The 13,660-nt window shown below is 40.5% G+C and overlaps 1 protein-coding gene across 1 annotated transcript in view; it reads left to right on the forward strand.

The window, feature by feature from the left end:
- Nucleotides 1-8,638: 8,638 nt before the first annotated feature.
- Nucleotides 8,639-13,660, forward strand: part of EDNRA (endothelin receptor type A) — an 85,731-nt gene continuing 80,709 nt past the window's right edge. Inside the window, exon 1 of the mRNA XM_007953801.2 lies at nucleotides 8,639-9,058. Coding sequence (XP_007951992.2) covers nucleotides 8,639-9,058 — 420 coding nt within the window. The remainder of the gene's footprint in view (nucleotides 9,059-13,660) is intronic.

A 13,660-nucleotide genomic window follows, 5' to 3' on the forward strand; every position in this document is an offset into this window, starting at 1 on the left:
AGTGGCTGGTGGTTCAAACCACTTCTGATAAGCAGTCTTATAGCCTTAGGCAATATGCTACCACAGCTACCAGAATCCTTAGCAAAGTATTAACAACCTAACTTTTGGAATACTTCCTTTTGAACACACATTGCCTATAATAGTTTTAAGGACCTCTGGTGGTACCGTGGTTAAAAGCATTCGGCTGCTAATCAAAGATTGGTGGTTCGAACCCACCAGCTGTACTGTGGGAGAAAGATGGGGCAGTTTCAGTTTGCTTCCGTAAAGATTACGGCTTTGGAAAAAGCGTATGAGGACATTCTACTTTGACCTATAGAGTTGTGGAGTCAGAACCAATTCAATAGTAGTGGATTTGGTTTTTTGGTTTATAAGACTTTGTTTGAATTCAAAATGGGACTTCGACTCCCTAGGCTTGTTACTTCTTCTCCAGACCCGTGATGTTCACTGCCATCAGAGCACCTTGGCCACAGCACTGCTGAATGTGGAGGCAGGAGCGACAGGCTCAGGTCACTAATGTTTCTTTGCCTTTCCTCTCACAGACAGCTTCCCAGTCTTTCTTTATCTTTGTGGTTCTCTGAACCCTTCATGTGTCATTTCCCCCAGGGAGCCCAAGAAAAGGAACACAACATTCCTAGCAAACACAGATCCTCTACTGCATTTCCAGATTGAGGATCTTGGGAGTTAGCACTTATAAAATTGATTTGCAAATTCAAACTAAGAATCTTAAATTCACACGAACATTTTCCCCAAAGATCCGTGAGAAAAAAGTAGTTTTGAAGTGCTAGCTCAAATCTTCTTAATCTTCAGGATTTATTTTTCAGGAAATTAATAATGATAATCTAATGCTAAGAGAAGTCAATGTAACTGTTCTTACTGAGTTGCTTGAACCAGAAGTCTAGTGTCATCAAGAAGTCAGGCTGAAATCCAAGAGACCTGCAAAACTGTATCCAGCCTACCTTCCAGGGATAAGAAAGAAGCCTTGAAAGTCAAGTTGAAAAACTTGGTCTAATATATAAATTACATGTTCATTAAAATTACAAAGTGGGAACACAGAGGTAGTGAAAGTACATAAAATCTTGGCTATGGGAAAAGGGATTAATATAGGTACAGTTTAACTTGACTAAAAACTGGTTTGAATCCACTGAAGTAATTTTCTCCAGAGAAGATGAGAATCTAAATCTCCAGCAACTAAGGAAAGTATATGTTGTTCTAACCTAGAATGAGACAGCCCAGTGATTCACATAAACACACATTTATATTTGAAGGTCTTCTCACAAGAGGGAGTAAGCTCATTTTATAAACTTAGAGGGCAGATCAACAGGTAACATTATAGGGTGGTCGATTTTATCTTGATGTCTTCCAGACAAGAATTTTTAATAACTGGACTTGCACTACTGTGGAGTCAGCTGTGTCAGGCGACAGGGGCTGATGGATGTGCTCTAGGGAAGGCTGGACAGATTGACATGTTCAGTTGTGCAGGTTGTGCACTGCCCAAATATGTCTGACCACAAGGTGAATAGGGGCTGAAATCCAGCACATGCGGAGTTCTGAGCTTTAGTATGGAACTGCCTGTTTGATGGGAGACAATAAATTTTCTTCCCTGAAAGCCCTGCCAACTTTGCCAAGCCATGTACCCAGAGAGTACCTTTTTTTTTTTTTTTTTTAAGCAAACTAAGGTACTTTTACAAGCTACTAGTTAGTTACCACTTACTGATAAGGGGAAAATAGGAAGATCGGTTTGTGTTATGTGTGTGGTGGAGGAGCGCTGGAGTTAAAAATTTAGCAGTCAGTAACATATGGAGGGTATATAGAAAGAGAAGGAGCTCTGGTAGCATAATGGCTAAAGCACTTGACTGCTAACCAGAAGGCTGGCGGTTCAAACCCACCAGCCACTCCTCGGAAGGAAGGTTGGGCAATCCTACTTCCGTAGTGATACTGCCTCGGAAACCCAAGGAGGGGTCGCTATGAGTCGGGGCCGACTCGACGGCACATAACAACAACAACAACAACAGTGACCCTGACAAGCTAACTTTCCTTCATAGAAAAGGTAAAGACAGAATAGATTAATGCATAGGGTAATACCTAGTTCAATAGGACTAGATTACTACTAAGGACCCTTTCAATGGCGGTATTTTGTGGATCTCTTTGATAATTTTACAAAATAACCCACAAGTTCTTTGACTCTCCTTCATTAGCAGGTGAGGTTTATGCCCCTTCATCTTCAATCTGAGCTCTGTGACTTCTTGGCTAATAGAATTTGTCAGAAGTGACTCTGTGCCAGTTTCTGAGCCAGACCTTAAGAAACTAGCAGCTTTGACTTCCTGTCTCTTGAAACACTCATTCTTGGAATCCTGCCACCATGCTGTGAGAAGTTCAAACCATCTTGTAAAGATATACACATGGGGAAAACTAGTAATGAGCACCAAGGAAGGTAACCATCTTGGAAGTGGATCCTTCTAGCGCCAGCTGGTGAAGCAAAGATGAGCTGACCCAACCCACTGCTCAAATTGCACATAAATTAGTGAAATAAATGATTATGGTTTTAGGATGATTTGTTTAGTGAAGATAGATAGGAAGAGTCTGTGATGTAAAGAGACCAGGGCTCCAACCTCATATTTCCACAATATGCTTGACACCAGCAGGGCAGTGAAGGACAGATGTCAAGGCAGGACTTCCCTCTGCGAAGACCTCAATTTTTTCTCACATATCACAGGCAATGGCCTTTGCTCTCATCTCTTCCCCCTCCCAATTTACTATAAAGTTCCTGTAATGTTAAAGATGCTGAGATCCACATACTGCAAGGTCTGTGTTTTCATTGTTTGTCTTTCTTTTGAAGTCATAGGCTTCACTTAGGCACACACTGGACCCTTACAGACTCTCTTGGGCTAATTCTGTGCCCCTGGAAAGAGGTATGTAGCCATGGGGCACTGGCATTGAGGGACAAGATAGAAGCAAAGCACACTAGATCCAGAAAGCTGCTGTCTGCTTTGGCCATCTATTTTCCTACTGGCTGAGAGGGAGCATACTCATCAGGCAAAGGGACAGGGAACACAAAGTCCTGCCCTTGGGCCCTGGCTCCGTCTCCAGTTGCTCTACCATAGATCAAATCAGCCTGCATGAATACCGAGGAACATAGGTTTGTCTGCCTGGTCTTTCTGAATTCAGACTCTTTCTGTTACACTACTCTTCTCCCTTCATGCCTCTCCATCCCACTTTCATTTCAGAGAGGAAATAGTTAAAAGGCTCCTGCCCTTCAGGGCCTGGGAGGGGGCGGCATCTTTGTGCTTTGTAGTGGCAGTCTCTCCTAGGAGGGCTGGAACGTTAGGTCGGTTTGCTGTCCTGAAGTGGAGTAAAGGTCTAGGAGCTTCTGGAGTATAAGGGGAGGACAGACAGGAGGCGTGCTCCTTTGGAGTTTTCCTTTTCTTGCAAGCCCTCGCGCGCGCGCACAGTCATCCCTTTGGTCTGGAGACCGTGGAGAGGCTCAATCCTACACTGTCACCCGAGGCTGGAGGCTCGGCCGGACCTCCTCAGAGAAGCCGTCCAGGAGAAATTTTCCAAAGCTGAGGCAGCTGTGCAGCCGGGCTATTCGCCGCCGCGCCAGAGCCCGGGACACCCGCCACCCTGCACACCACCCACCCTCTCCAACTCGGCTTCTCTTGTCCAGGCGCCGTGCGCGCACTGGGCAGCAGTCTGCGCCAGCAGAGCTCCAAGGTCGGTGAAACTCTTTCCTTTCGGGGCTCTGGTGGGGGTGGCGGTGATGTCTTCATGGCTCCTGGTTTATCAAGAGAGGGAAAAACTGAGCGTTCTTGCCTGGCAGCTGTACTACTTGGGCGACCCGCTGAAGCAGGGACTGGCACCCACCTGCCCAAGGGCGCGTGGTGGGGAGGGCGTTCTCTTTGGGAGGGGTGAGCCTCGGGAACTTTTGGGGATTGGAGAACTGATCCAAAGCTCCTCAGTCTCCGCCAGCGGGATTCTGAGTTTTAGGAAAAGGAAGACCAACAGTTCTTCCTGGGTCTCCCTCTTTCCCAGCCATGCAGGAACTTTGTGGAACATCACGCCGATTCTGTCGCTTACTACCAAGCCTAGTTGTGAAGTTGGTTCCACAGCTCTTTCTTACTCGCTTGGTTTCTCCTCCCCAAACGCCCGGGGTATGCCAAGGGTAGCCAAGGACACTGGGTGTGAGGGACTGATGTGTTCTGGAAAACCCCCAATGCCGAGTCTCGGAAACTTGCCTGTATAGGTTTAGGTGTTTTGTTTTGTGTTTTCCTTTAAAGGGCACTTGTTGACTTGCACGTGCAGAAAACTAAGGCAGTTTCTAGATTATCAACCCTTGCACTATCATAATGGCGCTCCCATGACAGAGTTGGGGGCTCCGGAGACAAATTAAAGGCAGGAGTCCTTAGTGAAGAGAACTGGTCATTTCATCTCCAGAGAGTAAAACCCACAGAAAACTTGTAAAAAGTACCTAGATTTGTCTTTTTTTTCCCCTCCATTAGTTGTTTATGGTTTGTTTGTTTATGTTTCTACTCCCACCACCTGTTTTAAGTGTTAGCTAATTTAGAAACGCTTTGGCAGTTCTGTCATGTAAATAATTACCTGCTCTAAACTCCAGTCATTTTGGTAAAGTTGGAATTTCCAAATTACTAATTACAGGTGAACTTTGTTCCAGAGAGTCCAAGACATTAAATGGGTTAAGTGTAATCATAAGAATTCCATCCATTCTCTTTCTTCATAATAATTTTTGGCATCCAGCAAACTTGTACCCCAAATTTGAGGATCGCTGAATCTGTGGACCATTAATGTTCAGATCTGAACCTTAGATGCTTTACAAAAGCTATAGTTATGATTTGAAGCCCACCTTGACTGAGATCAGTTCAGATAAGCATTCCTCGTGGAACATGCATTTGAGAAGGTTTTTGTTTTGTATATTTTATCCAATGATAGTATGAGTCCAGATGCTTTTGCCAAGTATCCCTTAGCTCTGCAGCTTAATATGTATAGACAGCTGATGGAGATGTCATCAGAAATTATTGCAATGGTGGTATCTTGTTGGAGGAGGAAAGAAAGTGATACCTGCCTCACTTCATGATAAGAAACCACAGCCTTGACCCCCTTAGCTCTGGCTATAATCAGCTGACCAAGCAAACCATCCTTCTAATGCTCAAAACACTAATGGCACCTTTGATAAGTGGAGTAATATACAGGATAGAAAGGGCAATTAACTAAATATCCTCCTAGCAGACTCTAATAGCCTAACAGCCATTCTCTTTCTGGAAAGAGCCTTCTCGCTCTCTTTTGAGGGGAAACTATTACAGAAGATTCCATTCCAATTGGGAAACTGGGAGGCTTAGTCATTAAATAACACAAGAGATTTAAGTATTTCTATTCTCCCATATCTGTAATCTGAAGAGAAGGATCAAAATATACTTTGTTCTTAGAGTCCTGTTCTCTTTGGAATGGAAATGATGGCATTTTGTAGCTCTATCAATATTCAGTCATATACCCCAGATTATAAGAAGCAGAAGAAAACCTCAAAGTAGTTAAAATGAAATTTAGGCAGAAGTGACAAGTACATGCAGGGGTGGACTACGCAATAAATGAGGTAAGCATGGGCTTCTTGAGTTTACTTACAAATCTGTAGTGAACAGTTTCATGTTTTTCACCAGTGAAACCCACGTGAAAGTGTTCACTACAGATTCATAAAATTATTTGTGTTTACCTTGCTTACTGGGTACTCCATCCTTGTCAGGGACTATACATTTGAAAAGAAGCTTTGATTCTATAGGATGGTGCTGTGAGGTTAAGAGAGATACAGGTGCCAGCCATACCAAAAGGCAGAATCTTTGATGTGATGAAAAAATGTGGAATTGATCATTACAGATTAGTAAGTAAGCACAAGTAAGCCCAAGCTTATTTGCTTATTAGGTAATCTAACACTGGGTACATTGTATGCCCCTAGTTTCGAATATTTTATATTTTTCTCAGTTAATCAGATTGAGTCAAATCCTTTAAGTAAAGTTAAACTAGGCATCTAACCATCCTGCCACTTCTGCGTGGTGCATACAGTTAACACACTCAGCTGCTAATTGAAAGGCTGCAGGTTTCAGTCCACCCAGAAGTGCCTGGCAATTTATTTCTGAAAAATCAGCCTTTGAAAAACCCTGTGGAGCACACATGGGGTCACCATGAGTCAGAATCGACTCAACAGCAACTAGTGGCCATTTCTTGGTTATTGAAACCTTGACCAAGTCACTTAACTTCATCAAGACTCAGTTTTCTCATGAGTAAAATGAGGATATCACCCCTGCCTATCTACCTAGAGTTGTAAAGCTCAGATAGCTGATACCTATGCAGTACTTTATGTGTATGTAATAAACCAAACAAAAACAAACCCACTGCCATACTGACCCATAGCAATGACTCACAGTGACCCTTTGGGACAAAGTAGAATTGCCATATATGTTATACTTTATTACATATCTAATATATAACAGTACTTTATTATATATGTAAGATGCTATTATTATTCTGTTTCTTCGGGGGGAAGAAACTCTGGGTAAAGCAAAAGTATGTGGTAGGTGCCCCTTGTTGTTGTTATGTGCCATCGAGTCGGATCTGACTCATAGCAACCCCTCCTTGGGTTTCTGAGGAGGTATCTCTACTGAAGTAAATTGCCCAGTCTTCCTTCCGAGAAGTGGCTGGTGGGTTTGAACCACCAGCCTTCTGGTTAGTAGTCAAATGCCTCAGGCACTACGCTACCAGAGCTCCTTAGTTGCCCCTTACATTTACTTTATACCTTATACACAATGTACATAAATCTTATTTCATCTAAACATTGACTGAACCTGAGCTCTATTGAGTTCCCAAAATAACAGTCAAAAGTCCTAAGAGGATTAATACCAACTATAATTAGGCTCGGAAAAAGGACACAATTTTTTGAAAAATTAAATAAATTATGGACTGGGCATACATGGCATACACATATACACAGGACACTCAGTAAATGAGGCTTTGATCTTCATTTAAAGATTCATATGAAACCACGGGAACTGAAATACACTGATTGAAGTGGAGAGAGCCATTTTTATTTACCTTTAGTTATTCTGTTACCACCAGCCTCCTTCTCTTTCCCAACATCTTTTCTGTAAGGATGAAGGTGGAAACCTAGGCTTTTCAGGGAAGGGAGCACCTGCGCTCTGCAGAGACTTAAAAGAAAAGACAGATGATCTTTTCCAAATGCCTAACCACCCTCCTGAGTCTATTGCTTCCTCTAAACTCTGGAGACTCTTTTGAAACCTTGTAGGTGCTAATAAGACATGAGAATGAGGGACAGTATGTTTTAGTGGTGAAGAGCTCAGTCTCTAGACTCAGACTAGCCTGGTTTAGAGTCATAGCATTGCCACCCAACACCTGTGACCTTGACAAGCTACTTCACCCTTCTGAGCCTCTGTTTCCCAAACTTTATAATGGGACATGTATCTACTTCACAGGGTCATTGTATGGGTTTAGATGTGAAGTAACAAGTACTTCACTCATGTGAAGTGCTCAGCACAATGACTAGAATGTAATGAATGTAGCGATATAGGATGTTTAAAATATGTACCATAGGGTACCTTGGAAAGTTGATAGTGTAACTAGCCTGTGAAAGATCACTGTTCCCAGTCCATTTGGTTTCACACCTTGACAAACATAATGAGGACAATTTCTGAGGAATGCAAAAGTAAATACTCTTGATAAAAGCTGTAGACTTTACACATTAATCTTCAAGGTTTTCAATAAAATAACTTTAAATATTTTTTTCTACCCATTATATAATTTTTAATTTTAAATTAGCCTTTTGCACTACATTAGATGCTAACTTGTGCTGTATTTTACTCCTATGTTCACTATTTGCCATATGAAAAATAGCACATATTTTGGAATATTGGATTCACTATGAAATTTGGTAATTTTATGCTTTAATACTGTGTAACTTTTGCTTGGCATACAGTGCCTTTTCTCCTTCATTAATAAATAAAATTTTGAATCTAATCTCTTGCAGATTTTTGTAACTTAGTTTCTTATCAACCTTGGTGTAATGGAAAGGAAAAACATAATTTTTCATCAATTACTTGAAGGAAAAACTGACATATTTTTATCCATGTTATGATCTAGCTATAAGTATAGAAATGGATATGGATGAGACAGAAGTAGAGGCAATAGAGATAGATAGATACATAAAAGCTACTGTAATAGCCACTCCTGGGAAGGAAGATGGGGCAATCTACTGTAGTGATACTGCCTCGGAAACCCAAGGAGGGGTTGCTGTGAGTCAGGTCCAACTTGACAGCACATAACAACAACAACAATAGAGCTTTGGCCTTTTCTGGTTTTGTTCTGCCACAGGGTAATGTAGCATAGATATATCTTACCTAATTATAAAATAAGTCCTGCTGTTTAATTGAGGCAGTAAATGATCATTAACTATGATCTTGTTGAATCAACTTGATGGCAGTGAGTTTAGTTTGATTATGATTTTATTGGCAGTTGGATTTTGTAACCAAAATCCTTTTTCTTTTCTTTTTCCAGGTTGTAAAAAAAAAAAAAAGACTGTGTAAAAGTAACGAAATAAGATACATTTCCTCAAATTTGCATGAAGATGGAAACTTTTTGCCTCAGGGTATCCTTTTGGCTGGTAATGACTGCTTGTGTGATCAGTGATAATCCTGAGAGATACAGCACAAATCTAAGTGATCATGTGGATGATTTCACTACTGTACGTGGGACAGAGCTCAGCTTCCTGGTCACCACCCATCGACCCACTAATTTGGCCCTAACCAGCAATAGCTCAATGCACAACTATTGCCCACAGCAGACTAAAATTACTTCAGCTTTCAAATACATTAACACTGTGATATCTTGTACTATTTTCATCGTGGGAATGGTGGGGAATGCAACTCTGCTCAGGATCATTTACCAGAACAAGTGTATGAGGAACGGCCCCAACGCGCTGATCGCCAGCCTTGCCCTTGGAGACCTTATCTATGTGGTCATTGATCTCCCTATCAATGTATTTAAGGTAGGAATTAACCACAAATGTATTTGCAAATTTGAACATATGCTCTGATTCCAGAGTAAGAGAGTCACTGCAGACTTTCCTGGAATATTAGTCTATCTTTTTATTGAGAGCTGTCTTCTGCTGCCTTAAAAACTTAGTGGTATTTTAAATGTTTATAACTTGTTAAATGTTACACTTATTTTCTAACTCATTGTTGACAAAATGGTATTTCAGGAAGGATTCTTCAAAATTGTGGTCTTCCATGAATTGGATTCTCGTGTCAGCACTGAGTTTGGTGATGGGGTGGGCAGTCTTGAGAAGAACATTGCATTTTTCTGAGATTCAATTCCCAGAGTGAGACCTACTGAGCCTTGAAAGTATTCTAAATGAATATTCCCTCAGTCTCAGCTACCTTTTCAATGTGATGCTTCTCAAAAGCTAGATATCCACAGTACAGCTTGAAATGAAAAGTATTTTATTTTGACTGTTTGGGTTGATGATTGCAGTCAAAGGTATCCTGGCTTTTCTCAGTTATCTGGGTAACTTAAAGATAATTGGGTACACATGATAGCAGGCCAGTGTTGGCCTCCTTGAACTGTTTCACTAGAACCCTTTAAAATATATATCCATTTATTGTTGTTTCCTTCATTTCTTCAGCGTACATTTATTGAGTGTTCACTGTATACCCACCCCTGTGCTGGGCAATAAAGGTCCAATGACAAAGTTAATGCCTCAGGACACTCACATTGGGAAAGGAAGATAAATAACCAACCTTTACTGTGATCACCTTGATTTAGTCCCAAAGCAAACTAAAACCAAAAGGAATTAGATATTCCATATTTGGTCTCATGGTTATGAAGGGAAATTGCTTTTCAATTTGAAGTGAGAATTCAGATAAACTAAAATTCAAATGAAATTACATAATGTATAGCAGATTTTATGAAATGTCTTTATTTTATTAAACTCAGGGAGAGCGCTTCTACTGGTTCATATCCTCAGTCTTTTTTTTCGCGCCCAGTCCTTCTATATATTTTCCTTAGAAGCAAAACTATTCCAAGTAGTAGTGTTCTGAAATATTACTTAAAATGACAAGTTTCATCCATTAAAGACATGATATGTTTTAAGTAGTACAGTAGCCTCTCATTTCCAACAGGTAAACGGGGTGCAAAATCAGTGGTCTTACAATAAAGATGAAAACAATGAGTAAGATTTTGAACATTACAAATAAGAACCTTTCAAAATTACACAGTACACCATTTGCAAAACTGGAGAAATTAGATAACAAATAATCAAGAAAATATTGCATACCATCTCTTTCCACAGAACAGCATAAATACGTTTTGGTTTTTTTTAAGAGCTTGTTTTGCATTCAACATTACGTGCACATTTAGTTTCATTCCCCATTTACCATGTCCAACCCTAACCCATTCTCCTCCCCTCCCTACCCTGTAACCCTCCCCCTATGCCCCTCATATTTATGCACTCCTGTTTGTCCTATTGAATGGTTTTACTAGAACTCTTTAAAATATATATTCATTTATTGTTGTTTTCTTCATTTCTTCAGTGTACATTTATTGAGTGTTCACTGTATACCCACCCCTATGCTGGGCAATAAAGGTCCAATGACAAAGTTAATTTCATTTCCTCAATTTGAATGTTGGTCTTCTGGTGTCCCATGGTCTATTGCTTTAAGGGATGTATTACCATAGAGTATGTGGGTGCATCTCCTGGGCTGAGTGGTCTGTGTGTACAACTCGTTAACTATTGGGCTGAGAGCCATCCTCTGGCAGTGTGTTTTGTTCCAGGTGCAGAATGTATTCCAGCGGCATAGTATTGGGGGTCTCACCAGATTTCACCTGACCAGTAATTCTGGTCGTTATTGAGTTTTTGGTTTTGTTCCACATTTTCCCTCCCATTCTATCCAGGATCTCCAGATTTGATCCCTTCCTGAGTGGTTGGCATTGGTAGCTGGGCACCATCTAGTTCTTCTGGTCTCAAGGGCCATCATGTCCTATGACTGATAACTTCCAAATGCCCTTGTTATTGTTTTTTGTTTCTTTGTTTTGTGTTCTTCTTTATGTCCCACCCTAGGAGACTGTTAGCTACATCTTAGATGGCCACTTGAAACCTTTTAAGACCCCAGTCACAACTCACGAATGTAGGATGTGGAGCAAGGCTTTTATGTATTTTGTTGTGCCAATTGAGTCTGGTGTCCCCCAGTACTATGATACTGAGATGGTAGATCTATTGGATCTCTCTCCCATAGTGTCTGGTTGTCTGCGAGGGATTACTCTGTGTCTATCTTCTATTGTTTCTATAAGGACTGCAGGTATTTTGAATCACTGGGGTCTGTGCAAGATTAGCCTCAGCTCAATCTATCCTTGGTCTAGAGTATACTTCTGTTCACTGACCCCCATCTGATCATGTCAGGTGTTTATGTGTTTATCTGTAGCCTGGTGTTTGGTATTAATGGCAATACAGTATGTGGACAATTCAGTGTCCTCCCATTTCCCAGTGTTATCATGGTGGTCACAGATCCCTCCAGTATATCCCTCCCCCTACCCACGTCAGTGTGTAGGCCCCAACTAGCCTGAAATTAATCTGTCCCCTTCTCTCCCCATCCCAGTAACCTACTACATGAGTTCCCTTTCCCAAGCAAACTTCTTTGTCTTTTTACAGTAATGGGCTCATATAGTACTTGTCTATCTATGATTGACTTATTTCACTCACCATAATGTCCTCCAGATTCATACATGTTGCAAGATGATTCACATATCCCTCATTGTTCTTTAATGTAGCATAGTATTCCATTGTGTGCGTATACCATAATTTGGTTATCCACTCATCCGTTGATGGACATTTAGGTTGTTTCCATCTCTTTGCTATAGTGAATTGTGCTGCAATGAACATAGGTGTACATATGTCTGTTCGTGTGGTGTCTCTCACTTCTTTAGGATATATTCCTAGTAATGGAATTGCTGGGTCAAAGAGAAATTCTATTTTCAGTTTTTTAAGAAAATACCATACCATTTGCCACAATGGTTCTACCATTTTACAAACTCACCAGCGGTGTACAAGAGTTCCAATCTCTCTGCAACCTCACAAGCATTTGTCATTTTCTGACCTGTTGAACTTTGCTATTATTGCTGGGGTGAGATGATATCTCATTGTTATTTTGATTTGCATCTCTCTAATGATTAATGATTGTGAGCAATTTCTTATGTGTTTTTTGGCTGCCTGTATATCTTCTTTGGTGTAGTGTCTGTTCAAGTCTTTTGCCCATTTGTGAATTGGGGTATTTGTCTTTTTGGTGTTGAGGTGTTGAAGTTTTCTATAGATTTTGGCATAGGCAAATACTTTCTCCCAATTTGTAGGTTCTTTTTTTACCCTTTTGACAAAGTCTTTCGATGAACATAAGAATTTAAATTTAAAAGGTCCCAGTCATTTAGCTTCTCTTCTATCTCCTGCACATTCTGGGTTATGCTTGATAGTCTATTTATGCCATAAATTAGGGCTCCCAAATTTGCCCCTATTTTATCTTTGATGAATTTTATAGTTTGAGGTTTTACATTTAAGTCTTTGGTCCAGCTTGAGTTTGTTTTTGTGTATGGGGTGAGGTATGGGTCTTGTTTCATTTTTCTGCAGGTGGATATCCAGTTTTGCCAGCACCATTTGTTAAAGAGGATATCTCTTCCCCATTTAATGGGTTTTGGACCTTTGTCAAAGTTAAGTTGTTTGTAGATGGATGGGTGTATATCTGGACTTTCGATTCTGTTCCATTGGTCTATCTGTCTATCATTGTATCATTTTGACTACCGTGGCTGTACAGTAGTTCTTAAGATCTGGGAGTGTGAGACCTCCCACTTTGTTTTTCTTCTTGAGAAATGCTCTGCTTATCCGAGATCTCTTTCCTTTCCATATGAAATAAGTAATTGGTTTTTCCATGTCCTTGAAAAAATTTGCTGAAATCTGGATCGGGATTCCATTAAATGTATAGATTGCTTTAGGTATTGACATTTTCACAATATTTAGTCTACCTATCCATGAGCAAGGTAGGTTGTTCCATTTATGTAGTGCCCTTTTTGTCTCTTGTAGCACTGTTTTATAGTTTGCTTTGTATAGGTCTTTTGTGTCTCTGGTGAGGCTTAGTCCTAGATATTTTATCTTTTTAATAGCTATAGCAAATGATATTGTTTCCCTTATTTCTTTATCAGAGGACTCTTTGTTATTGTAGAGGTATCCAACTGATTTTTGTAATTGACCTTGTATCCTGCCACTTTGCTGAACCTCTCTATTAGTTTCAGTAGTTTTTTAATTGAGTCCCTTGGGTTTTCTACATACAGGATCAAATCATCCGCAAATAGAGATAGTTTTAGTTCCTCTTTACCTATTTGTATGCCTTTTATTTCTCTTTCTTGCCTTATTGCCCTGACCAGGACTTCCAATACAATGTTACATACAAGTGGTGATAGAGGGCATCCCTGTCTGGTTCCCATTTGTAAGGGGAATGCCTTGAGTCTTTCTCCATTAATAATGATGTTGGCCGTTGGCTTTTTATACCCTTAATTATGTTGAGGAATTTCCCTTCTATCCAAATTTTGCTAAGAGTTCTGAACAGGAATC

Source organism: Orycteropus afer, unplaced genomic scaffold (assembly GCF_000298275.1).
Source record: "Orycteropus afer afer isolate SDZICR_OR568_19922 unplaced genomic scaffold, OryAfe1.0 scaffold00415, whole genome shotgun sequence".
In the NCBI taxonomy this organism is placed as follows: Eukaryota; Metazoa; Chordata; class Mammalia; order Tubulidentata; family Orycteropodidae; genus Orycteropus; species Orycteropus afer.